Raw genomic sequence first — 25,136 nt, forward strand, 5'->3', positions numbered from 1 at the left:
GTGGACCGAGGCGCTGGGTTTTACCTCAGAATCGCGGCTCCGGCTGTTTGGGGCGGTCAGGTGGTCCTTCCGCCGTCCTCCTATGGCTGCCATCAAGACCTTAAACGCCAAGGCTGAGGTGGCGCGGGCCCACGCGGCCTTGGCGGTCAATATATGCGCTGCCCGAGGGCTGCAGGATGTGCTGCGGACCAACTTGGGTCCGAAGGGCACCATGAAAATGTGAGGCGGCGGTCGGAGCGGCGGTTAGAGCGGCGGTTAGGGCGCCGGGGGTGTGTCGGGTGTCCGGGCGCGCTGTCGGCCGACGTTCCGCGAAGCGATCGGCGCCCTGTGGACACACTTGTGGGCCTGGCTTCCCTCCTTCTCATTCCTGCCCTGCGGTCGTCTCTAGCCCCGTGCGGGAGGAGAGGAAAAGCCTCCCCGAGCAAAGGGCCCCACGAGGGAAGCTGTGACTCCCTGTCGCGCCCCTCCCGCCCTACCAACTTTCCGTTAAGGTTCATATGCAGTTTGAAAGTTCAGTTTTTCTTATGAAACCTAAGCCATCTGACGCCCCTGCTCCTTCAGGCTGTGCGCCTGTGGGCCCCTCGTTTTGGTGATGGTCGGCAGGTGTGGGGAGGGCACGGGCTTTGGAGCCTGACAGCTGTGGGTTCAAATCCCAGTTTCCCTTCCATCTGCGAGTCCTTTGGCAAGTTACTCGGATGCTCTGTGCCTAGGGTTCTTCATATCTGTTCATCCATTAAGCATGTATTTAGCACCGTTTAGGACAGAGTGAAGGAAAGACGAGTGAGGGCAAAAAGATGTAAGGAGAGATACAGCCTCAGGAATGAGCAAAATACATTAACAGTAAAAGAGGGTGCTTATTATGGGATGCTGAGAACACAGAGATGACCAAGATAAAGTTTAAGTTTTTAAGGGGACTGACTTGTTAGGAACGAATGTGATGTATATTCTATATAATATTATATATACGTTAAAAAATATGTGCCAGACATTGTATTTTTAATCATATAATATATAACACCAAGGAAAGGGACTGATTATTGATGGGATAATGGGGAAGGAAAAGATTCAAATAACGGATTTTTTTTTTATTTTTTATCAGAGTCTTGAAAGATGAGTTAGAATTCACCAGCTGGAGAAGTGAACAAAGGTCTTTTAGATAGAGCAACTTCAGGAACAAGAAAATCAGTTGGCATAAATCCAAGAGAAACAAAAACAAACGTGATGTATTAAGGGAACCATAAGATTTGCCCACAAGATTTCATTATGTAGATGAAGCATTTTAAATAGATACAACCAGATGGGAAAGGGTCAACTATGTCATTGCTGAGTAGTAAGGATTTTACCTTGAAAATGATGGAGAACATGAAAATCATTGAAGGATTTAAAATATATATATGTGTGTATATGTGTATATATATATATACTGATTTCAGAGAAGAAGGGAGGGAAAGAGATAGAAACATCAGTGATAAGAGAGAATCATTGATTGGCTGTCTCCTGCACGCCCCACTGGGGATCGAGCCCACAACCTGGGCATGTGTCCTGACTGGGATTCGAACCAATGACCTACTGGTGCATAGGTCCATGCTCAACCACTGAGCCACACCAGCTGGGCTGAAGGATTTTTGATCAGTGAGCTGACTGAGTCATCCTGCTTTATAGAAAGATAAATGGAGGGTAGATTCAAATTCAGATGTATGTGGGTACTAAATAGTCCACACTGCAGATGATGATGACTGGAAATGGAGAGGAGGGAGTAGTTGGAAGAGGCTTTTAGGTTGTAGAATGACAGAATTTGATGCTCTAATAAATGTGAGGGATGAGGGAAGAAACTACACTGAGTGAATAAATGGTAACATTTCACCAAATAAACCTGCAGGAAATTCACAAATGTGTGGCTTGTAGACTTCCAAGTACTCTTCTGGACCAAACCACTGTCATAACTCACCAACTGCACTTAATCCTTAAACTTGTAAATTGTCCATTTGGAGTGAAATCGCCATAGCAGTCCATCTGGGGAAAAGTGATTCTGTGGGCTGCAAATGGGGTGCTTACTGTGGTATCTCTCCGGATGATGGAAGTTTTCCAAGCCCAGTTCCCTATATTAGTGAGAGTGGAGTGGCAAGCGCTATGTCTTGCTTGACTCTGGCCGTACGAAGTTAATAACATCACTGTTTTCTGAACAGGCTTGTTTCTGGTGCAGGTGATATCAAACTCACCAAAGATGGCAATGTGCTGCTTCATGAGATGGTGAGCTGGTGCTGCTGACTTTAATAAACCTTAATAAGCCTTAACTGAGAGCATAATACAGTTTGTATATCTTTAAACCAAGGCTTTCAGCTAAATATTGCAATCATGAGGTATACTTGTTGGATTAAACCTCAATAAAAAATGTTTTTTTGTGTGGCTGTTTTCAAATCTTAGTATAGTTTTAGTAATAGCTTAGTGATGCTTCCAAATTAGTTGAATCTTTTAAAGGCATCACATTATGTTCTTTGTAATCATGGAAAAGAGAAAAGTCCTTTGCAATTTTAGTAAATATATTCATCTTTGAGATTTAAGGATTTAATCTAATTTTGGAAATGTCATTGCATTCTGAAGCAAAGACTTATAAAATGTTCAAATCTCATTAGTTCTCAACTTTTAACTCTCGGTCTTGACATTTATTAATAATTGATAATACAAAACTTATGAACTTGTAGAATGATGCTTATTTCATTTCTTTAAAAAATCTTTATTGTTTAAAGTATTACAGATGTCTCCCTTTCTTCTGCCATTGACCACTGCCCCCCTTCCTACTCCCTTCCCCTCTCCGGGCCTTCACCCTTATTTCATTTCTTTCTTTTTTTAAAAAATATATTTTATTGATTTTTCACAGAGAGAAAGGGAGAGGGATAGAGAGTGAGAAGCATCGATCAGCTGCCTCCTGCACGCCTCCTACTGGGGAAGTGCCTGCAACCAAGGTACATGCCCTTGACCGGAATTGAACCTGGGACCTTTCAGTCCGCAGGCCAACATTCTCTCTACTGAGCCAAACCAGCTAGGGCTCATTTCTTTTTCTTTTTCTTTTTTTTTTTTTTTAAAATATATTTTATTGAGTTTTTACAGAGAGGAAGGGAGAGGGATAGAGAGTTAGAAACATCGATGAGAGAGAAACATCGATCAGCTGCCCCTGCACACCCAGCCACTGGGGATGTGCCCACAACCAAGGTTCATGCCCTTGACTGGAATCGAACCCGGGACCCTTTAGTCCGCAGGCCAACGCTCTATCCACTGAGCCAAACCGGTCAGGGCTAGGGCTCATTTCTTGATTTTACTATTGACCCTTAGGTTATCTTATTTTTGGTAGACTATTTCTTTATTTCTTTATTCTCTCTCTTTTTTAAATCTGTTGCTTGCTTTTTCCAGCAAATTCAACACCCAACAGCTTCCTTGATAGCGAAAGTAGCAACAGCCCAGGATGACATTACAGGAGATGGTACTACTTCGAATGTTCTAATTATTGGGGAGTTACTAAAACAAGCTGATCGTTACATTTCTGAGGTATTATAATTTCGTAGAATTCACAATCATGTAGTGCTATATTTTGAATGGAAACTTGGGTTTGTTTTTACACTAGTAAACTGGTTTAATTTTATTTAATTTTTAAAATTGATTTCAGAGAGAGGGATGGAAACATCAAATGATGAGAATCATTGTTGGCTGCCTCCTGGACGCCCCCTAGTGGGGAATCGAGCCCACAACCCCGGCATGTGCCCTGACCAGAATCAAACCATGAACTCCTGATTCATGGGTTGATGCTCAACCAGTAAGCCACAATAGCTGGGCAAATTTTAGAGGGCAAAGGTTAATGTTTATGAAGATATTTTTGGACAATTATAAATGAAAAGAATAATGAACTCCCCCCCTCCCCCCCAAAAAAACCCAGTGCCTTTTATTGGAATTATATACCTCTTTTTAGAATGGAAAATTTAAGAGATTTTAAAAGGCACAAAATTAGCCATGTACCGATGACTAATGCCTAAGAAAAAAACACATCACTGATAAAGTTGAAACCAAATTGTGGTTTAAAAAAAACCTGGAGAAAACTTACTATTTTTAAAATTAAATTTATTGAGGTGACATTGGTTAATATATTACATGTTTCAAGTGTACAATTTTATAATACATCACCTGTGTATTGCATTGTGTACTCACCACCCAAAGTCTAGTCTCCTTCGGTGACCATGTATTTGGCACCCCTTTACCCTCTTCATCCTCTACCCACCCTTTCTCCTCTGGTAACCACTATACTGTTGTCTGTGTCTCTGAGTTTGTTTTGTTTTGTTTGTTGACTCCTGTTTTATATCATACATAGGAGTGAAATCATATGGTTCTTCTCCTTTTCTGTCTGACTTATTTATCACGATACTCTCAAGATCCATCCATGTTGTTGCAAATGGCAGTGTTTTATCCTTTCTTATGGCTTAGTAGTATCCCATTATATATATGTACCACATCATCTTTATCCAGTTATCTATTGAAGGACACTTAAGTCATTTTCATGTCGTGGCTACTGTGAATAATGCTGCAATGAACATAGGGATGGATATATCTTTATCAATAAATGTTTTCAAATTTTTTTGGTCGATACCCAGTAGAGGGATTGCTGGGTCATATGATAGATCTATTCCCCCCCTTTTTTTTTGAGGAGCCTCCATATTGCTTTCCATAGTGGCCATAGCAGTTTACATTCTCACCAGCAATGAATGAGGATTCCCCTTTCTCTGCATCTTCTCCAGCATTTGTTATTTTGTGTCTTCTTGAATATAGCCATTCTAATAGGTAGTTTCTCATTGTGATTTTGATTTGTATTTCCCTTATAGCTAGCGAAGTTGAGTATATTTTCATATATCTGTTGGCCATTTGTATGTCTTATTGGAAAAAGTGTCTGTGCAGGTCCTCTGCCCATTTTTAATAGGATTGTTTTGTTGTTGAGTTGCATGAGTTTCTTATATATTTTGGGTATTAGCCCTTTATTGAAGTATTGTTTGCGAATACCGCTCCCATTTGGTTGGTTGCTTTTTTGGTTGGTTGGTTTGTTAATCGCTTCTTTTCCTGTGCAGAAGCTTTTTAGTTTGATGTAGTTCCATTTATTTATTTTTGCTTTTACTTCCTTTGCTTTTGGGTCAGGTTCATAACAGCCAGTTTGAGACCAAAGTCTGTAAATTTAGGTACTTATGTTTTCTTCTATGTTTTTAATGTTTCAGATCTTATATTTAAGTGTTTAATCCATGCTGGGTTAATTTTTGGGTATGGTGTCAAATAGCAGTCTCATTTTATTCTTTTGCATGTGGCTTTCCAGTTTTTCCAACACTATTTATTGGAGAGGCTTTACTTTTCGAGAAAAATTTTGAAGGCTTCCACATTGTGAATTTACCTACTTTTCCAGTTTTCTTTCCCTTTATAAACTGTCTACTCTAGTCAGACTCCTCCATTCACTAGCCTCTGAAATCATTACAGACATTTCTACCTCTGTGCCTTTATTCAATCTGTATTCTTTACTTGGTATTAGTTACCTGTCTTCTCTAAGTATTTGAATTTTCCTCTCTTTCAAGGACAGTTTCAGCAAAGCATAATCTGGTCAAAGTGCTAAAATTATTACTTTTTTGTGTGTTTCATTTAGTATTGGGAATTGTCTATTAATTCAGTACCTGCAACTTATTTCATAATGCTTTTGGCTGTTAGCAGTAGAAACTGGACTAAAAGTCACTTAAACAAAGAAATGATCTCCTATAACGGAACACAGAGAGATAAGGCAGGCTTCTCGGGCCAGTTGATTAAAAAATTCAGTCAGTTATCAAGTAGGTTCTTTCTTTCTCTTAGCCCTTCTGCTTATAATGTTGTTTTATCATGAGGCTTATTTTCATCCTGACTGTAAGACTGTCAGAGGAAATCAAGCCTACCTCCTTCCCTTAGTAACACTCAGCAGGACAGAGCAGAGAATACCATTCACCCAACTATGGAATAAAAGTCCTTCCTTTAAGTCAGTGGTTCTCAACCTGTGGGTTGCGACCTCTTTGGCGGTCAAACAACCCTTTCACAGGGGTTGCCTAAGACCATCCTGCATATCAGATATTTACATTACGATTCATAACAGTAGCTACATTACAGTTATGAAGTAGCAACGAAAATAATTTTATGGTTGGGTCACAGCATGAGGAACTGTATTTAAAGGGCCAGAAGGTTGAGAACCACTGCTTTAAGTGATTGGGCCAACTTTGGTTTTATGTCATCCCAACCAATAACAGTTTTTAGGGAATTGACTTAATCTAAGCAGGGCCCAACCCTTGAACTAGGGATAGGGTCAGCTTCCCCTGAAGCACTGGAGGATGAGGGATACCTAAACAAAATGAAGGTTGGGTTAGAGAAAATGAAGTTCGGAAAGGGGGAGATGTGACAGACGTTAACATAGTTATGAAACTGTGTGGCAGCACAGGGAGGAATGTCCTAAACTAGCTGGGGGTAGTCGGGTAGCACTCTCTGGAGAAAACAAGGCCTGGGCTAAATCTTTAGGATGAGAAAGAGTGAGCCAGATGAAAGAGTCGGGAGTTAGGGGAGTGGCATTCCAGGCAGAAGGAAAACATGAGGAAGGCACAAGAGAAGAGAAGCAACACAATATGGGTGTAGAGCTATAAGAAGTTTAGTTCTGGTGGAGTTTAAAGTGATGTGGACAGTAGTGAATCGGCTGGAGAAGTAGGTGGGAGCCGGATCATAGATAGCAATGGTATACTAAGCAAGAAGAATACTATTCATATTAACGTACTAATGAGTGATATAGTCAGATTTGCATTTTAAATATTTGGGGGACAGTTTTAAGGGAATCAAAAGACTGGAGGTTTTTAGAGTAGTCTGGGTGAGGAATTGTGAAGTCCGTCCTAGACAGGGAAAATGTTTTTTTTTTTTTTTAATATATTTTATTGATTTTTTACAGAGAGGAAGGGAGAGAGATAGAGAGTTAGAAACATCGATGAGAGAGAAACATCGATCAGCTGCCTCCTGCACATCTCCCACTGGAGATGTGCCCGCAACCCAGGTACATGCCCTTGACCGGAATCGAACCCGGGACCCCTCAGTCCGCCGCCCGACGCTCTATCCACTGAGCCAAACCGGTTTTGGCAGGAAAAATGTTTTGAAAATCATTATTAACATCTTCTGGAGTCAGGCCTGCTAAGGCAAATTACATTATTTCTTTAAGCCTCAATTTTCTCATCTGTGAAACAGGAATAATAACAACTCCCAATTCATAGCGTCCAGAGGACTAAATTAAATAATATATGTAAACCTCTTTAGAATAGTGTCTGGCTCAAATGCTCAATAGATGGCAACTTTTAGAAATTGTTATAGGACTGATGTAAAGGAATGGAGGAAGGGGATAAATTAGATCCAGTCCCAGCTTCAGTAAGTTTGTGTATTACTTTAAAAAAAAACACACTGTTTTTAAAAAGTATTTTGATATAATGTCAGCTCTAGAAAAGTTGCAAGAATATTTCAAAGAATGATACTTATCTTTCTCAGATAAAAAAAATAAATGTATATATGTGTCTTTATATATGTAATAAGGTACATTTTTTTTGAATGCTATAAGAATAAGTTGCAGATATGACCATCTAAATATTTCTTAAAACAAGGGAATTCTCTTATATAATCCAGTATAGTGATCAAAACCAGGAAATTAATATTAACACTGACAAATTGATACAGATTTTATTTAAATTTCATCACTTATCCCAATAATGTCCTTTATAGCACAAGAAAATCTAGGTTATTGCATTACATTCAGCTGTCATGTCTCTTCAGTTTCCTTTAAGCTGGAATAGTTCCTGAGCCATCATTTGTGCTTCACGATAGTATTATTTTTAGAGTACAGGCCATTTATTTTGTAGAAAGTCCCTCAATTTGGATTTGAGTGTTTCCTCAGATTAGACTCAGGTTATAAACTTTTGGCAGGAATGCCATAGAAGTGCTGTAGTGTTCTCGATGCATCATATCATGAGGCACATGTCTATTTGTACCATGACTGTGGAGTTAATTTTGAACATTAAATGAGGGTGGTGTCTGTCTGCCACTTCTCTCTAAGCCAGTGCGGATTCTTTTTCTCTGCATTAAAAGGACTTCTTTTGTGCCCATTATGATATATTAAGACCATATGATATCAATGTGTCATAATTTTCAGAAATAAAAAGGACTTTTGTAGTTTTTTTGTACTAGACTTAGAATTTTTCTGTAAGTTTGAGATTGTTTTAAATGTGAAGCGCTGAAAAACTACTTTTATAAATTATATCCATACACTTATATTTAGTGGCATTGATGTACTATTACTTTTTGCAGACATACCTATTAATAGGAAAGGATGGTTACTTTTACTTTGGATGAGTTACTTTATAATTTATAGTTTTATGTTGTTTTAATAGGGCTTGCACCCTAGAATAATAGCTGAAGGGTTTGAAGCTGCAAAGAAGAAAGCACTTGATGTTTTGGAAGAAATTAAAATTAAAAAAGAGATGAAAAGAGATATCCTCTTAGAGGTGGCTAGAACATCCCTACAAACTAAAGTTCATGCTGAACTGGCTGAAGTGTTAATAGAGGTATGTGATTAATTTTTACGTTCAGAAAGAGTATAGCCTGACACATGGTGATATTTTTCTTTTTCCTATAAGATATTCAACTATTGCATGTGGTTTTTTGAATGTTAAATTATGGAAGATAAACATTATAGACTTGCTTACTAGATTTGACTGGTCAGAACAGTATGTATAATTTTTTTCAACAGTATCACATTAAGCCTTCTTTTAAGTTAATTTGTAAGTTGGGGGGTCCTTGGCTGCCTCTGGCTCATCCCCTGTGGAAGCCAGTGGAGTGAAGTACTGGTCTCATACCTAGAGGTCCATATTAACAACATGAGGTTATACCTGGAGAGGCTGTTTTGGCAGTGTGCTTTGTAGTTAAGGTTGCAACTTTAATGAAGCACGATTGATTTGTTAATACTTCTGGGAACTGCATAATTTGTTTTGATCACTTCTAAAGGTAGAATGTATGTAATATAAGGACAAGATTAGGTATTTTGGGAAGCCTTTTATCAAGGGGCTATAGTTTGGTTATATCATTGCTCCTTAGCTTTGCAGTTTTTGAAATTTGAATATATTAATGTATTAGGAATGATGATTTCATAACCAAATTCACAAGACATTAACATATAAGTCAGAATGCTGTCATACTAAGTTACTTTGAGGAATATAAATCCCAAATGGACTGGAACAGTTGTTATTTCTGGTAAATTCTCCTTACCAACAGGAAAACCTATTTGGGATATCAGACTACAATCAGACAATTTCTTACTGAGCAGAGTCTAAATAAAGACTCTGCTGTATTTTTTGCTGTTGGAATACATATAGCAAGTTGCTCAGAATCTTCATGCTCTCTGGTTAGGGCCCCCCATTTCCTTTTGGAGTTATACAAACACTGATACTCTCACTATCCAATATTTTTTTTGTCATATCCTATTAGGCTCCAAAACCAAATATTATGCTACATCAAGTAATCTTTCTAAGAAATTGTTTTGTTTTGTTTTTTGCGTTATTTACATTTTAGGATGGTTATACTGTAGCACTTTATTTCTGTGGTCATTTTATGTTACTCTCTGAGCTAAACAATGGGGTGTATTGGGCTATGTTTCTCAAATTGCATATACCTGGCGATATTTAACAGAATAAATGAAACACATCTTTTTGAAGTGTCAATTTTACTTTATGATTTTTGGGGAAAAGTATTATTTCACATTAAAACAAACATGTATGTATAATGTCAATACATGGAAAGTGTTCATGATAAAACACAAGACTTAAAAATTTCCTATTGTTAATAGCTAGCAAATTTGAGCTCTACCCTTATGTTAGATTCCCTTCTTTTTTATTAAGGTGTCCTTTGGTGGAAAAGTTTGAGCAGTGTTGGCACAGTAGATGCTTGGCAGTTCCGGAGACCTGAATTCTAGTCCTGGCTGGCTACTACTTGTTTTAAGATCTTTAAGATCATAACTTATTTTTTAAAAATATGTTTTTATTGATTTTAGAGAGAGAGGAAGGGAGAGGGATAGAGAGAAAGAAACATTGATGAGAGAGGAACATCAAGATCGGCTGCCTCCTGCATGCCCCATATTGGGGATTGAGGCTGCAACTGGGGCATGTGCCTTGACCAGGAACCGAACCTCTTGATTCTTGGGTTGATGCTTAACCACTGAGCCATGCCAGCTGGGCAAGAGCATAACTTCTTAAAGTCTTGTCTTAGTTTCCTTATCTGTAAAATAAAGGGTTTGGACTTGATGATCTCTGAGATCCCTGTAGGCTGTAATTATTAATGTCTATTGCCAAGCGGCCCTTTTTGGCCTTGCCCCGTGTTTTGGAGCCTGAAGCTCTTCGCCTGCTTAGTCTGATGATAGATTACCTGGGCCAGTGGTGTTCTCTAGCAGTCCAAATAACTTACTGTTCTCATTCATTTCTCTTTCAGGCCGTGGTGGATTCTGTGTTGGCTATTACAAGACCGGGTTATCCTATTGATCTCTTCATGGTAGAAATCATGGAGATGAAGCACAAATCAGAAACAGATACAAAGTAAATTACATAAACTTTGGCAATACATAGATTCTAGAATATTTGGTTATCTTCAGATACTCTTTCGTTAGTTTCATTGTTTATTCATTCAACATATATTAATTGGATACTTACCAGAGCCAGTTTCTTTCTCCAAGAAGCTTACATTTCTAGTTGGAGATAGTAAACAAATAAGTGATATTAAATGCTATGAAGAGGCTAGAGTAACTGTGTGTGTGAGAAAAAGTGTGATTTTAGAGCGACATGAAACTAAACTAGAGAACTAAGGAGGTCTCTGAATATCTGGAAGTAGAGTATTCTAGGCAGAGGGAATAATAGTTGAAAAGGCCCTGAGGCAGAAATGTGCTTGTGTGTTCCTTTGTGCCTAGAGCAGAATCAGAGGAAAAGGTTGTAGGAGATGATGAGGTAAGAGGGGCCATGCAATTGACATTGCTTGAGTATGTATATACTCAGAGTATATGGCATCTTGTTGATTTGGGACTTAACTAATTTTAAGTGTTCTATCATGGAAAATTCTGAACATATGTAAAAGTAGAATAGAATAGTGACATATCTGTTACTCATCTTTATCTATTTTTAGATGATGGCTAAAAAAACCCTTATAGACTCATTTTCTCTTTCCCCTGCCCTAAACTTGGATTATTCTGAAGCCAGTCCAGATATCATAATTCATCAGTAAATACTTTATTTTTAAAATATGTATATATATCTTTACTTATTTATAGAAGTTCTGTTTGGTTGTTTTTTAAATTTGCCATGTCACTATTTATGGTTTCCTATTCCTTGCATATCTTCCCAAACTTACATTTTATTTCTTTTTTTTAATTTTTATTTTTATTTATTTTTTACATTTTATTTCTTTAAACATACAGGGGTGGACAAAAGTAGGTTTATAGTTGTAAAACAAGTAAATAATACAATATTAATAAATAATAATGCAAGAATAAACTGTTTTTGCATACTCACAACTTTAAACCTACTTTTGCCCCACACTGTATAGTCCATGTCTGATAATTACATTATTTAAAGTCTGGCTTGTCTATTTATGGTGTTTATTGTATTTTGCTGTTTCCCACACATCATACTTTATTTCTATATGTGCTACTCATTATGTTTGAAAAAAGTATTTGTAGAAATAATTTGAGACCTAGGATGAAGGTGCTTTTCTGCAGAGAATTTTGAATTTGCTGCTGTAAGGAGCCCAGATACTAAATTACATCCACATCTGAGGCTTTTGGGAATATCCAGTTGTGAATTCTAACTGCAAGTTCATGTGAGGGCTGCTTGCTTTTAGTTCATCCTTCTGGTTTATACCCTGAATATATAGCCTATTGAGGTTCCCACTTAATGTGAAGAGGGCCTTCTATTAGACCCTGTACCTTGGATGAACTTTGAACTTTTAATTCTGCCCCCTCTCATTGTGAGGTCATTGAAACCAAAGTTTAGAATTGCCTGAATTGTCAAATGACTTTGTAGTAGGAGATCCCACAGTTCTCTACTTACCTCTTAGAGTTCTGGTTTTCCTTTCAGTTTTGAAAAGAAAATTATTTTGTGACTCTTTATTATCTTATAGCTTTCTAGCATTTAAAGGTTTTCTTGTTTTTAACCCAACATTGTTTTTGGTATTGGTGTTGGTCCAAATTAATTTACTATTGTTGAGGGCAACAAGTTTTTGATTTATATTTCAGAGGGAGCTTTGTGGTTGTTATGTGGAGAATACACTGGAGTGGGGTGGGAGGTGTAAGGGCAAAAGTAGGAGACCTGTTAGGAATCTGTTGTGATAATAGGTGAGAAATGAAAATGGTTTAGATCAGGGTATACTTAGAAGGAGCAAGAGGATTTCTTGGTGATTTGACATAGAACGTGGCAGGAACAGAGGAGTCAGGATGTCTCTTGGGTTTTTGCATGAACAGCTGGAAAAATGGAGGTGTCATGGAGAAGACTGGGAAGAGCAGGTTTGGGGAAATAAATCAGGAGTTCAGTTTGGGGAATGTTGTGTTTTTAGATGCCTATTAGTGGTTGAGTAGAAAGTTGGAGGAATGTTCTGGAGTGCACATAGTGGTCTGGACTGGAAATACATGTTTGGAAGTCATCAGTGTATGGATGACCTAAAGCTATAAGAGTTGATGAGATCATCTGGGAAGTAAATATGGATGAAGAAAAGCAGAAATTTAAGGATTGGGAACTTTGGGTACACTCCAATGTTTGGAATTGAGAAGATAAGGAGCATTCAGCAAAGGAAACTGAGAAGGGGTGGTCAGTGTGTTAGGAGGAAAACCAAGAGAGGGTAGTGTCCCAGAAACTACTAGTAAGAGAAGAAAGTATTTCAAGAAGGAGAGAATAATAAGCTATGTCATATGCTGCTGAAATTTTGAGCAAATTGTTGTGAACTGAGAATTGACTATTAGATTTTGGAAAAATTTGTTTTTTGGTAACTTTAATGAAAGTTCATTCAGTAAAGGGGTGGACATGAAAGTCAGATTGAAGTGGGCTCAAGAGAATGGTTTGGGAAGAAGTGAGGATGCAAATGTAGACAACTCAGAGGAGTTTATTCATAAAAGAGTGGAGAGAAATAGGGTAGTAGCTAGAAGAGAACATGGGAATGGGGCTTCAACCCAAAGATTCCTTTAAAAAAATATATTTTTATTGATTTCAGAGAGGAAGGGAGAGAGAGAGAGAGAAACATCAGTGATGAGAGAGAATCATTGATCAGCTGCCTCCTGCACACCCCCTACTGGGGACCGAGCCCAGAAACCCGCAACGTGGGCATGTGCCCTGACCGGGAATTGAACTGTGACCTCCTGGTTCACAGGTTGATGCTCAACCACTGAGCCGTGCCAACCGGGCCCAAAGAATCCTTTGTTTTAAAAATGGGAATTATGGCAAATTTGTATCCTGATGAGAATGCTCCTTTAGGGAGAAAGACTTAGTGTAGGGGAATAGGGGACAATGCAGGAGCAGAGAGGGGAAAGGAATACAGTACACAAGTGGAGGAGTTAACCTTAGAGAAGAGCATGGACAGTTCATTCATAATCATAGGAGGTTCGGGTTCAAGTGCTGGTGGATTGGTAAGAGGTAGTGATGGGACAGTGTTTCTTTTCTCTTGAAGAAGCAAGGACATTTGCTGAGAGAGAGGTGGGGGGAACAGTAAAGGATGTTTGAAGAGTGAAGAATATTGAACATGTAGTTTGTTTCTTCCTAATTAAAATATCTTCACATTAAGTTAGGACTTAGAGTAATCTAGTTAGACTAAAACTGAAAACTTCCTTATATTTAACTATTCAAAACATTATATCTTTAATGTATAACAAATATTGGTTATAAAAGATTCAGTAGATGCCCTAACCGGTTTGGCTCAGTGGATAGAGCGTCGGCCTGCGGACTGAAGGGTCCCAGGTTCGATTCCGGTCAAGGGCATGTACCTAGGTTGCGGGCACATCCCTAGCAGGGAGTGTGCAGGAGGCAGCTGATGGATGTTTCTCTCTCATCGATGTTTCTAACTCTCTATCCTTCTCCCTTCCTCTCTGTAAAAAATCAATAAAATATATTTAAAAAAAGACTCACTAGAAATGCCATTCCCTAATTGGGCATAAATGAATTTTAAAGAGTTACAAAGATATTTACTCTTGAAGGAACATTTAGAAAACAGGAAAAAAGACCCCTCAACATGATCTGTATTCCTAACCACTCAAGCATAAGCCTACTCTTTAATTTTCTTTCATTTTTTTTCTTTTCAATGCCAAAGTGCTTATTTTTTTAAAGAACAGTTATAATCATGTTTTATATGCAATTTGTCAATTTGTGTTTATCAGCCATCCCTGTAAATATTTTTCCATGTTATTGCATAGTTTTTATGACTGAAATATCTGGGCCATTATTTGCTGAATAGTACTCTATTGTTGGACATTTAGATTAACAATTTTCAGTTCCATATAATTATTTTGAACAAATAAATGTTCCTTAGAAGCTCATTGTGTGCCTACCTTTCATTACTTGATCAGCTGTGTCATATGTTTGAGCCACATAATTTAGAGGATAATTCTGGGTTGATTTCATTGTGACTTAACAGTCACAGTGTGTAAAGTAGATTATCTTTTCCAATTTTACTAATTGTGTGTTAGGATTAAAGTTGGCATAAGGAAACGGTGTATGCCCTAGCAGTTCTGTTACACCTTTAAGAGTATGAGTCTAGCCCTAGCTGGTTTTGCTCAGTGGCTAGAGCGTTGGCCTGTGAACTGAAGGGTCCCAGGTTTGATTTCAGCCAAGGGCATGTTACCTGGGTTGTGGGCTTGGTCCCGGTTGGGGGCTTACAGGAGGCAGCCGATCAATGATTCTCTCTCATCATTGATGTTTCTATCTCGCTCTCCCTCTCCCTTCCTCTCAGAAATAAATAAAAATATCTTTAAAAAAGTATAATTCTAATTTTATATCACATTTTAGAGTGTATATTCAAAGAAGGTAAGAAACATTACATATTTTTAATAGGTTAATCAGAGGATTAGTTTTGGATCATGGTGCCCGTCACCCAGAAATGAAGAAGCGAGTAGAAGATGCATATATCCTTATTTGCAATGTATCACTAGAATATGAAAAAACGTATGTATGTCATTTACTCTTTATAACATTTGAAACTGTTTTTTCTAAAAGTGTTTTTTTTAATCTCTTTCTTTCCTCCCGCTGTTTAGTGTAAACTCCTACCTTTTCCTCTTCTCCCCACTGCCTTTACTAGCTTGTTTTTATTAATTTTTTAGAGAGGTGAGCTCTGGTTTCTTTTATAAGACTGCTCAAGAAAAAGAGAAATTGGTAAAAGCTGAAAGAAAATTTATTGATGATAGAGTACAAAAAATAATAGACCTGAAAGAAAAAGTCTGTGCTCATTCCAACAAAGGATTTGTTGTTATTAATCAAAAGGTGAGAAAAAATGTTTAGATTTTAACTATTTGTAAATGTTCTTTAGTGTTTCTCAAAGTGTGGTCTGTGGACCTGAAGGAATCCCTAAGACCATTTCAGGGAGTTGGTGAGGACAAAACTATTTTCATAATATTAGTAATAATGATTTTTATATTGTGTTGACATTTGCAATGATGATGCAAAACTGCTGATGCCTTAGCACAAATCAAAGCAGTAGCGCCAAACTATACTGGTAGTCATCGTACCCTTTATTGCCATACTACCACACACTGGCAGTTTAAAAAAATGGGAGTTCATTTAAGAATGCCTTTATGAAGTAGTAAAGCTTATTAATTTTATTAAATGTTGATCCTTAAATAATTTTGTGTGACAAAATATGAAGTATGCACAAAACACTTTTGTGGCATATCAAAATATGGTTGTGTCGAAGGAAAGCTCTTGTGTAATTGAGAATCATGCAATGCAATTTTTACTTGAAAGGATGACTGACAAACTATATTTAGACATGGGTGCTTGGTAGTTTCTTCTAAAAAATGAATGCAGCAATCCTGCCACTTGAAGGAAAACAACTGACGGTATTTGTTTCCAATGATAACATTTGAGCCTTCAAACAAAAATTAGAATTTTGGAAAACCTGTATATGCCACTGTGAACTTGACAGCTTTCCTATATTTAAAAGGCTTTTCTGATAACATTTGTGATGATATTAGCAAAGGTGATATATTTGATATTGTATTACCATGAATATGTCAGCATTTGGAAGCTCTGCCTAACTTAGTGAACCAATATTTTCTAAATGCCTAATAATCAATTCAAAGTGCAAGATAGACAAATGGATTTTAATGTTGGAGAGTATGCAGAGTTCATTGATATGGTTCCATATTCCACATTGAAACTGACCACTTACTGAGTTTTGGTATAGTATCAAAGAAGAATGTCCATGTTTATCTGAAAAGGCTATTAAAATATTCCTCTCTTTTCTAATATATGTCTCTGTGAGGCCAGGTTTTCTTCTTATACTTTAGACAAAACAACATATTGCACCAAATTGAATGCAGAAGCAGATAGGAGAATCCAGCTGTCTTCTATTAAGACAGACATTAAAGCCCTGGCCAGTGTGGCTCAGTTGGTTGAGCATCGTCCCCTGCAAGGAAGTTTGCTGGTTAGATTCTTGGTCAGGACACATGCCTAGGCTACAGGCTCAATCCCCGGTAGGGGTGTGTACAGGAGGCAACTGATTGATGTCTCTCTCATATCCATGCTTCTCTCCCCCTCCCCTTCCCCCTCTCCAAGAAAAAATCAATAGAAAAAACAAAAAACATATGTAACAGACATTAAAAAGATTTATAAAAATCTAAAACAGTGTCTCACCCTCACTGTATTTTTTGTTTGTTTAGGAAACTAGAGTAAATTTTTATTAAAAAATGTTATTTATGTTAACATAAATGGTTTCTTATTATATTAAATGGATTAATAAACATTTAAAAAATTCCTCAATTTTAATGATATGATAAATATTACAGATACAGATTACATAAAAGTGTTTTGGGTTCTTAATAATTAAAAAATATGTATTTTTATTGATTTCACAGAGGAAGGGAGAGAGAGATAGAAATATCAGTGATGAGAGAGAATCAATGATCGAAACCCGAAACCCGGGCATGTACCCTGACTGGGAATTGAACCGTTATCTCCTGGTTCATAGGTTCACAGTCAACCACTGAGCCATACCATTGGGGCTTAATAACATTTTTTCTTTTACTCTTTCATAAACTTGATTTATTTTGTAAATCTTTATTGTTGAAAATATTTCATATGTCCCTTTTCCCCCCCATTGACCTCTTCTAGCCTGCCCCTACCCCCACCCCAGGACTTCACCACCCTATTGTCTGTGTCCATGTATTATGCATATATGCAAACAAGTTCATTGGTTGATCTCTTCTCACCCACCCACCCTCCCCTGCCTTCCCTCTGAGGTTCAACAGTCTGTTCCATGCTTCCTTCTATGTCTCTGGATCTATTACTGTTCATCAGATTATTTTGTTAGGGGCTTAAGAATTTTTAAGAGTGTGAAGCAGTGATGAGATCAGAAAGTTTTAGGACCACTAGCTTAAAACATGCTTGTAACTTTTGTGCTAATTTGATTATAGGGAATTGATCCATTGTCCTTAGATGCGCTTGCAAAACATGATATAGTAGCTCTTCGTAGAGCAAAAAGAAGAAATATGGAAAGGTAAGCTTGCAGATAATTATGTGCCCTAAGTTTATTAACAGATTAATTTGAAATTATCCCATATCTTCCTTTTAGCTTATATGCAAACATTGTTGAGCAAAATAGTAGTGTACAAATTTCAAATTTTGTTTTTGATTTCAGTAAATAATGTAATTGTCAAAAATCAAGATTAACCTACCTCAAAACTTTGTTGAAATATAAGAAAGGTTTTCATCTTTTTAAAAATTTTTTTTTTATTGATTTCAGAGAGGAAGGGAGAGGGAGAGAGATAGAAACATCAATGAAGATGAGAGAATCATTGATCAGCTGCCCTGACCAGGAATCAAAACGTGACTTCCTGGCTCATAGGTCAACATTCAACCCAGACTGGCTGGGCAGTTTTCATCTTCTTAAAACAGATTTTATTTATTTATTTATTTTGTTAAAACAGATTTAGAAGCAATATAATACAGTGACAGTGAAGTCTTCCATGTTAGATATCTTTTCACCTTTAAGAAATTAGTCTTTATGTTTTCCATAACCAAAGCTATGTTGACATACATGTAATTTCAGACTCACTCTTGCTTGTGGTGGAATAGCTTTGAATTCTCTTGAAGACCTCAGTGTAGATTGCTTGGGACATGCTGGTCTTGTACACGAATATGCATTAGTGAGTATCTTTGGGGGCAGTGGTTAGAAAGTAAACAGTAAACTACCTCCTTTTTTAAATATTGAAACTTTTAATTCAGGTTTTACATTTTGAAGTCTGAATAATACACAGGATATATTTTATAATTTATTTACCTAAATATTAAGAGTTTAAATATAACTTATCTGCTTTTAACATATTTAGTTATGTTTGACAAGAAAAATTCACAAGAAGATTGACATAATGACATTACATATTAAAGTTATATCTTCTTGTATTATCCTTTAGGGTGAAGAAAAGTTCACTTTTGTTGAGGACTGTGTTAACCCTCGCTCTGTCACTTTGTTGGTTAAGGGACCAAATAAGCATACTCTCACACAAATCAAGGATGCTGTAAGGGATGGACTTCGTGCCATCAGAAATGCCATTGAAGATGGTAAGTTGTTTTTTGTGTAATGGATATGAAACTCTCATATTTTTAAAGTGGTAATAAATCTATCTGGTATGTATACTATCTTAAAATATATTAATGATAACTATTATTTTACTTTGGGCAATTTATAGTTTGGGTTGTGACGGTTTTTCCCTTTGGAATATTGTTAATAGTATGTTGCCATTTTAATTATCTTCTATTTATGAAATGAAGAAGCACTTAATTTAATGCTGTATTATCATTTTTTAATTTTTAAAACCATAAGAAGCTTTTACTACTTAGAACGCATTTCATTACCTCAGGTACAGTATAAAGTTTATCATTGTCTAACCACTATGCTAGACACCTGACACTAATACAAAATAACATTGAATCTAAACTGGAAGTGAAAAAAATAAAAAATAAATAAAAAAGAAAGATTAGGGAAGAATATTAGCTATTATTATTTAACTAGAGGCCTGGTGCACGGATTCGTGCATTGGTGGCGTCCCTCAGCCTGGCCTGCACCCTCTTGCAATCTGGGACCTCTCGGGGGATGTAGTAGTGCACAAAGCGACAGGCGGCCAGGGAGGAGCCTGATCCTGGGCCGGGCACTGCGCTGTTCCTGCTCATCCTGGCCCCGCTGTGCCTGCCACCACCGCTGCCACCATTCAGCCGGTGTCTGGTGCCCGTAGGTCAGCTGAGTGGTGCTCCTGCTGTGGGAGCACACTGATCACCAGGGGGTAGCTCCTGTGTTGAGTGTTTGCCCCCTGGTGGTCAGTGCGCATCATAGTGATCGGTTGGTCATTTGGTTGTTTGGTCGCTTAGGCTTATATATATATAATAGTTTATAACCAGCTACCTTTTGAAAGGAGTTAGGATAAATAATTCAATAAAAACACACATTTAAAATAGAATAATAAGCACATGAAAAGATGCTCAACATCATTAGTCATTAAGGAAATAAAAATAAAAACTACAGAGAGATACCATTTCATGTTAGGATGGCTATGGTCAAAGAGCTGGACAATAATAAATGTTGGAACCCTCATATACAGTTGCTCATGGGGAATAGTTAGGCAGCTCCTCAAAAAGTTAAACATAGAGTTACTGTGTGAACCAGCAAATCAACTCTTAGGTATATACACAAGAGAGTTGAAAACATATGTCCACCCAAAAAACTTGTAACTGAATGTTCACAGCAGCATTTTCATAATAACCATATAGTGGAATCAATTCAAATATCCATTAGTTAATGAATGTATAAACAAAAATGGTATACCCATACAATGGAGTGTTATTTAACCACAAAAAAGAATAAATAGTGATATATGGTACAACATGACGACCTTGAAAACATTATGCTAAGTAAAAGAGTCTAGACACAAAAGGCTAGGTATTATGTGATTCCACTTATACGAAATATCCAGGAAAAGCAAAGACATACAGACAAAGAGTAAATTAGTGGTGGCCAGGGGCTGGGCAAAGGGGAAATAGAGACTGATTGTGAATGGATACAGCGTTGTTGTTGTTGTTGTTGTTGTTTTTAAATGTTCTGGAATAAGATAGGGGTGATGGTTGCACATTCATGTGAATATACTAAAAACTACTGAAAAGCATAACTTTAAAAAGCTGAATTTTATGGTATGTGAATTATATCTCAAAAATAGAGTAATAAATATTATAAAAATAGGCCAGATTTATCTGATAAACAAAAAGATAGATATGAAATAATGGTAAAAAGACATCTGAGTAATCACTGAGCTGTGCAACTTATTTTACTTCTGTATATATTTATATATATTTTAGATGTAGACAAGATAATAAAGCACACTTGAATAGCTAGTTGCCTTTTTCTCTGTTTTCTTTTTCTGTATGGCATGTCTTGTCAATCATTTTTTTCACCTCCAATAGGTTGTGTGGTTCCAGGAGCTGGTGCAGTTGAAGTGGCAATAGCTGAAGCTCTTATGAAGTACAAGCACAGTATAAAAGGAAGAGCTCGCCTTGGAGTCCAAGCTTTTGCTGATGCCTTACTCATTATTCCTAAGGTACAACTATCCTAATGGCCAAAGAACAACTGGTTAGACATAAGGCGTTTCATTATAATTTGCATATATTATCTACCAGCAGACATATTTATTTGCATTTACTCACACAGTTTTGTCTAAGATATTTTTATAGCTAAAGCAGGGAAACTTTTGGAATAACAGCTCAGAATCCTTATAGGAGTTTAATGAAATAGCCAAATTACCCCCTTGCTTTACTGGATGTTCTCTGAGTTCCAAAAGTTGAAGTAATTCCAAAAATTTCCTTCAAAAATTCTGCTTGATTAACTAATCATAATGAAAAAGTTTACAATTTAAGATTTAATTAGGTTTTAGAGTAGACCTTTATTTTGTTGATGGTATCCAAAGTATTATCACTTTAAATTGTGCAAAGTGTATTCCATTTTCATTATAATTCCTTAGAAAAGGAGAGACACCAAATATTTTTTCATGTATCAGTAGGACAGAGAACTAAAATTCATTTTCTTTTGTCTTAACCTGGTTATAAACCGCTTAGAAGCACAGAAAAACTTTCAAATATGCTGTTACCATGAATTACAACATTACTAACAATGCTAGCAAAGTCTCTTTGATAATTGCTTTAAAATTATTCATAATTTGTGGAATCTTTGTGAATCAGAAATCTAAGGTTTTCTTTCCCCAAAGCAGCAAAGTCAATAAATAATGGTCCTTTAGTTGATGCAAATTGGTAAACCTAGTATACATTGGTCATACCTTTTTACTCATCAGCTGTTGGTTTGGGACCACTTGCAGTAAACCTGGGTTCGACTGCAGGTATCTCCATCCCTGTTGCCACAGGTCATGACTCTCCTCTTGTTGATGGGGAGCACAAAGATGCTGCAAATATGCAGGCTTCCCTTTGTAAGTGCCCAGGAAAAACTGGAAGACATGTGGCTAGAAGAACTAGAGGAAACAAGAATGCCATTCTACTTCCTTTCATGTCTTTTGTTTTTAAAATCTTTTGCAAAGAGGGAAATTAATTTATTGGGGTGGGGATGGGGGAACTCTAATACCCTACTCAGAATTTAGTGTGCTGTACATAGGGAAAATGTTTAAGTAAATGTAAAAAATGCTAGATATATGAAATAATCATTTGATTTAGATTAAGAATGAAATTCCTCAAAAGGAGATGATTATTATATTGTGAGTATATTTTACCAAGACTAGAGAGCAGTGCCTTTTTAAAAAATATATGATATCCACATATATATGTGAAGGTATTCCACACATACATTTATTGTTATTTTTATTTCTCCAGGTTCTTGCTCAGAATTCTGGTTATGACCCTCAGGAAACACTAGTAAAAGTTCAGGCTGAGCATTTAGAGTCAGAACAACCTGTTGGTATTGATTTGAATACAGGTAAGAAAATGAAGAAAAATTAGCTGCTTAATAAAGAAAGAGGTTATACATAGTGACCCAGAACTTACAGTAAGGGGGTGGAGGTTTGGATTATTTTAATATTTAAATTTTGGGTGCCTTTTAGTTCACTTTTGAACTTTTTAAATTATTCATTCATTTAAGAAATAGTCATTGAGTGCTTGTTATTTGACTCTTGGGATTCATACAGAGCAAAACAGACAAAACTCCTTGTTCTTGTGAGCTTATGTTGTAGTGGGCAAGGATAGACAGTAAAAAATAAACTTCATACATAAGTTATTTTTAGCATTTTTTAAGAGTAATAAATTCTATGAAAAAAATAAAATAACAGTATAGGATGATTGTGAATGTTAGCACAGGAGGGTTGGGAGGGGGTTTCAATTTAAAGAGGATGGTCATCAACGAGAATATGTCTGTTGAGAATAAAAAAGTGAGGAATGTAGCCGTGTGGGGCTCTGAGGAAGGAGTATCATAGGCAGAGGGACTGGCCAGTGGAAAAAAAATCATTGTCTGATATTTTAGAGGAGGAGGAAGGAGATTGGAGAGGTAGTAGAAAGTCATATAGGGGCATATAGGCCAGTCTAAGGACCTGGATTTTTACTGTAGTGGAATGGGGAGCAATTTAGAGCAGAGGTGTGGCCTAATTATGTTTAAAAGGATCACTGGCTACTCTGTGCAGAGGAGTTAACTGAACAACAACTAGAAGGTCGGGATTGCCATTGGAGAAGACTGTGGGCAGAGCAGGTTGTAGTGGGGTGGTGGTGACCAGTATTAAGTTTTTCAGAGTTAAGTGTGAGGTATCTGTAGACTTCCAAGTAAAATAGACAGTTGGATGTATGAGTCTGGAGCTCAAGAAAGAGGTCTGGGTTGGAGATGAAAGCTTGAGAGTCATCGGAGTGTATATGGTTTAAGTAGAGACTGGATGAGATCATCTAAGTTAGTGTAGAGAGAAGAGAATAATCCAGGTCTGAGCTTTTAGGTACTCCAACAGTAAGAGCTCAGGGAAGAAGAGGAAGAAGCAGCAAAGCAGACAGAAAAGGAGCCACTAGTGCAAAAGAAAAAACAGGCAAGTTTGCCGTCCTAGAAGACAAGTGGAGGAAGAACAGTCAGGAGGGTATGATCAGTTGTGTTAAGTGCTGCTGATAGATGAGGCCTGAGAATTGACCAGTGGATTTGACAACATGGAGGTCATTGGTTACTGTGACAATAGCAGTTTTGGTCATATATTAAATATTGTTAGAATATACAACAAATGTTAATATATTAACACTAGAGGCCCAATGCGTGGAATTCGTGCAAGGGGCTTGGCCCCTGCCGCCGTGGTGGCCGCCTCTGCCTCAGCCCCCGTAAGGTCGTCGGGAAGGACATCCGGTCTAATTAGCATATTATGCCTTTATTATTATAGATTATAGTATTAAAATAGTTTGTTTTTACTTTGCAGGCGAGCCAATGGTAGCTGCAGATGCAGGAGTTTGGGATAATTATTGTGTGAAAAAACAACTCCTTCACTCTTGGTAAGTTTGTATTAATAAAATAAAGACTTTTGGGGACATAATTGATAACATTAAATTTTTTCTATTATTTTTGCCATCCTGCATTGGAAAAATGGCTAAGTGTATGAAAAGGCATGGTATTCAGTTATTAAGACTGGCTTCTGCCATTTTATAATCCCTCTAACATTTTAGTTCTAGCAATGTAAGTTATAGGAAATGTTAATCTTTCTGTTTATTTGAGGGGAAAGGGAAAGAAATGACTTTACTGAAATAGTACCCATGGACAGTGGGAAAATCAAATAATGTGCTAAAAATGAGGTCAGTTTTGCTGGAAAATACAATCAGGCTTCCACTTTATTAGCAAAAGAATTGAATTTATAATACAAGGGTAATGTTTGTATTTATAATAGCTGTGTCTCAGAAAATCTCACACCAACATCATTGAAAAACAAAGTACCTTTAGTAATTGCAGATTGCTATGGAGAAAAGATAAGAGTGAGTTGGTAGGTTTTACTCACCCTGTCATCTTTTTCTTCAGCACAGTGATTGCTGCGAACATTCTCCTGGTTGATGAAATTATGCGAGCTGGTATGTCTTCTCTCAAAGGGTGATTGAGTTCAAAATCAACTCTTCTAGAAGCTGAGATTTAGCACATTTTACATCCAACTACCTTTATATATCCTGAACCATTTTTAATTTTTACACAATAAATGCAGCTTATATTTGTTGGTTTTAGCAGTCTCAAAAATTATTTCATCCAGGTATAAAGAACACAAGAAAGATTTTTACAATAAGGAGTAATAATGAAAATATTTTCCCCTAAGAGTTCTAATCTTATGTAGTAGGTGTCCTGTAGCATCCAGTGCCACAGCCTCTCCATTCCCCTGAGCTGGGCACTCCAGTTGTGCACTCCTGTGTGGGCTGTGCGCACCCTCCTGTTGTAGTTGAGCTATGATTGCTGTTGGCACCTCAATGGGAGGGATTTACCCTCAGGTTGATTGGCTGTGAGGACTGGCTGTGACCACTGTGGAGAATCAGCTGTTCCGGGGCCCACTCCACAGAGCAGAACTTACTTCAGCAGGGCTCTGGTGCCTGCTGAGTCTTCCCCTTGAGTGTGTCGCTTGTGGAGGTGGTTGGGTGGTGCTTCAACGTGATCTGAAGCTGTCTGCCATGGCTCTGGGACATTTCAGGAGGTGCAGGTCAAGGTCAGCCACCATCTGTGCCCTACCCAAGGCCACCCTGCATGAGCTACAAAGCAATCTGCAGTTGGCTGCTACTTGTGCTGGGCTTGGAGATGCCCAGAAGAAGCCAAGTTGTGAACCAAGGCTGGCTGCTATGAGTGCCAGGCCTAGGGCCACTTAACAGGAG

General features: G+C 37.4%; 1 protein-coding gene across 8 annotated transcripts; it reads left to right on the top strand.

The window, feature by feature from the left end:
• The first annotated feature begins 19 nt into the window (after window positions 1-19).
• CCT6B (chaperonin containing TCP1 subunit 6B) lies at window positions 20-24,490 on the top strand. Of its 8 annotated transcripts, none has more exons than XM_059670549.1 (14): window positions 20-491; window positions 2,187-2,250; window positions 3,409-3,543; window positions 8,454-8,627; window positions 10,543-10,646; window positions 15,132-15,242; window positions 15,398-15,557; window positions 17,708-17,790; window positions 18,343-18,439; window positions 18,707-18,854; window positions 20,745-20,878; window positions 22,155-22,257; window positions 23,717-23,789; window positions 24,307-24,490. In XM_059670549.1, the coding sequence occupies exons 1-14, from the start codon at window positions 154-156 to the stop codon at window positions 24,377-24,379; spliced, it is 1,797 nt and encodes a 598-aa protein (XP_059526532.1). In that variant the 5' UTR covers window positions 20-153; the 3' UTR covers window positions 24,380-24,490. The 8 variants fall into 8 exon arrangements, 7 of the variants coding, with proteins under 7 accessions (XP_059526532.1, XP_059526534.1, XP_059526538.1 ...); XM_059670552.1 differs by having other exon boundaries at window positions 65-219; XR_009449277.1 differs by lacking the exon at window positions 22,155-22,257 and having other exon boundaries at window positions 24,307-24,373.
• The last annotated feature ends 646 nt before the right edge of the window (window positions 24,491-25,136 follow it).

The sequence above is a fragment of the Myotis daubentonii genome, chromosome 16 (assembly GCF_963259705.1).
Source record: "Myotis daubentonii chromosome 16, mMyoDau2.1, whole genome shotgun sequence".
Taxonomy (NCBI): Eukaryota; Metazoa; Chordata; class Mammalia; order Chiroptera; family Vespertilionidae; genus Myotis; species Myotis daubentonii.

Excerpts from the sequence above, each read along its gene's own strand:
- CCT6B (XM_059670549.1), top strand. The coding sequence starts at position 154 with ATGCGCTGCCCGAGGGCTGCAGGATGTGCTGCGGACCAACTTGGGTCC. Across the intron at positions 492-2,186 it reads CCTACCAACTTTCCGTTAAG|GCTTGTTTCTGGTGCAGGTG; the intron begins GTTCATATGCAG and ends TTTTCTGAACAG. Across the intron at positions 15,558-17,707 it reads TTGTTGTTATTAATCAAAAG|GGAATTGATCCATTGTCCTT; the intron begins GTGAGAAAAAAT and ends ATTTGATTATAG.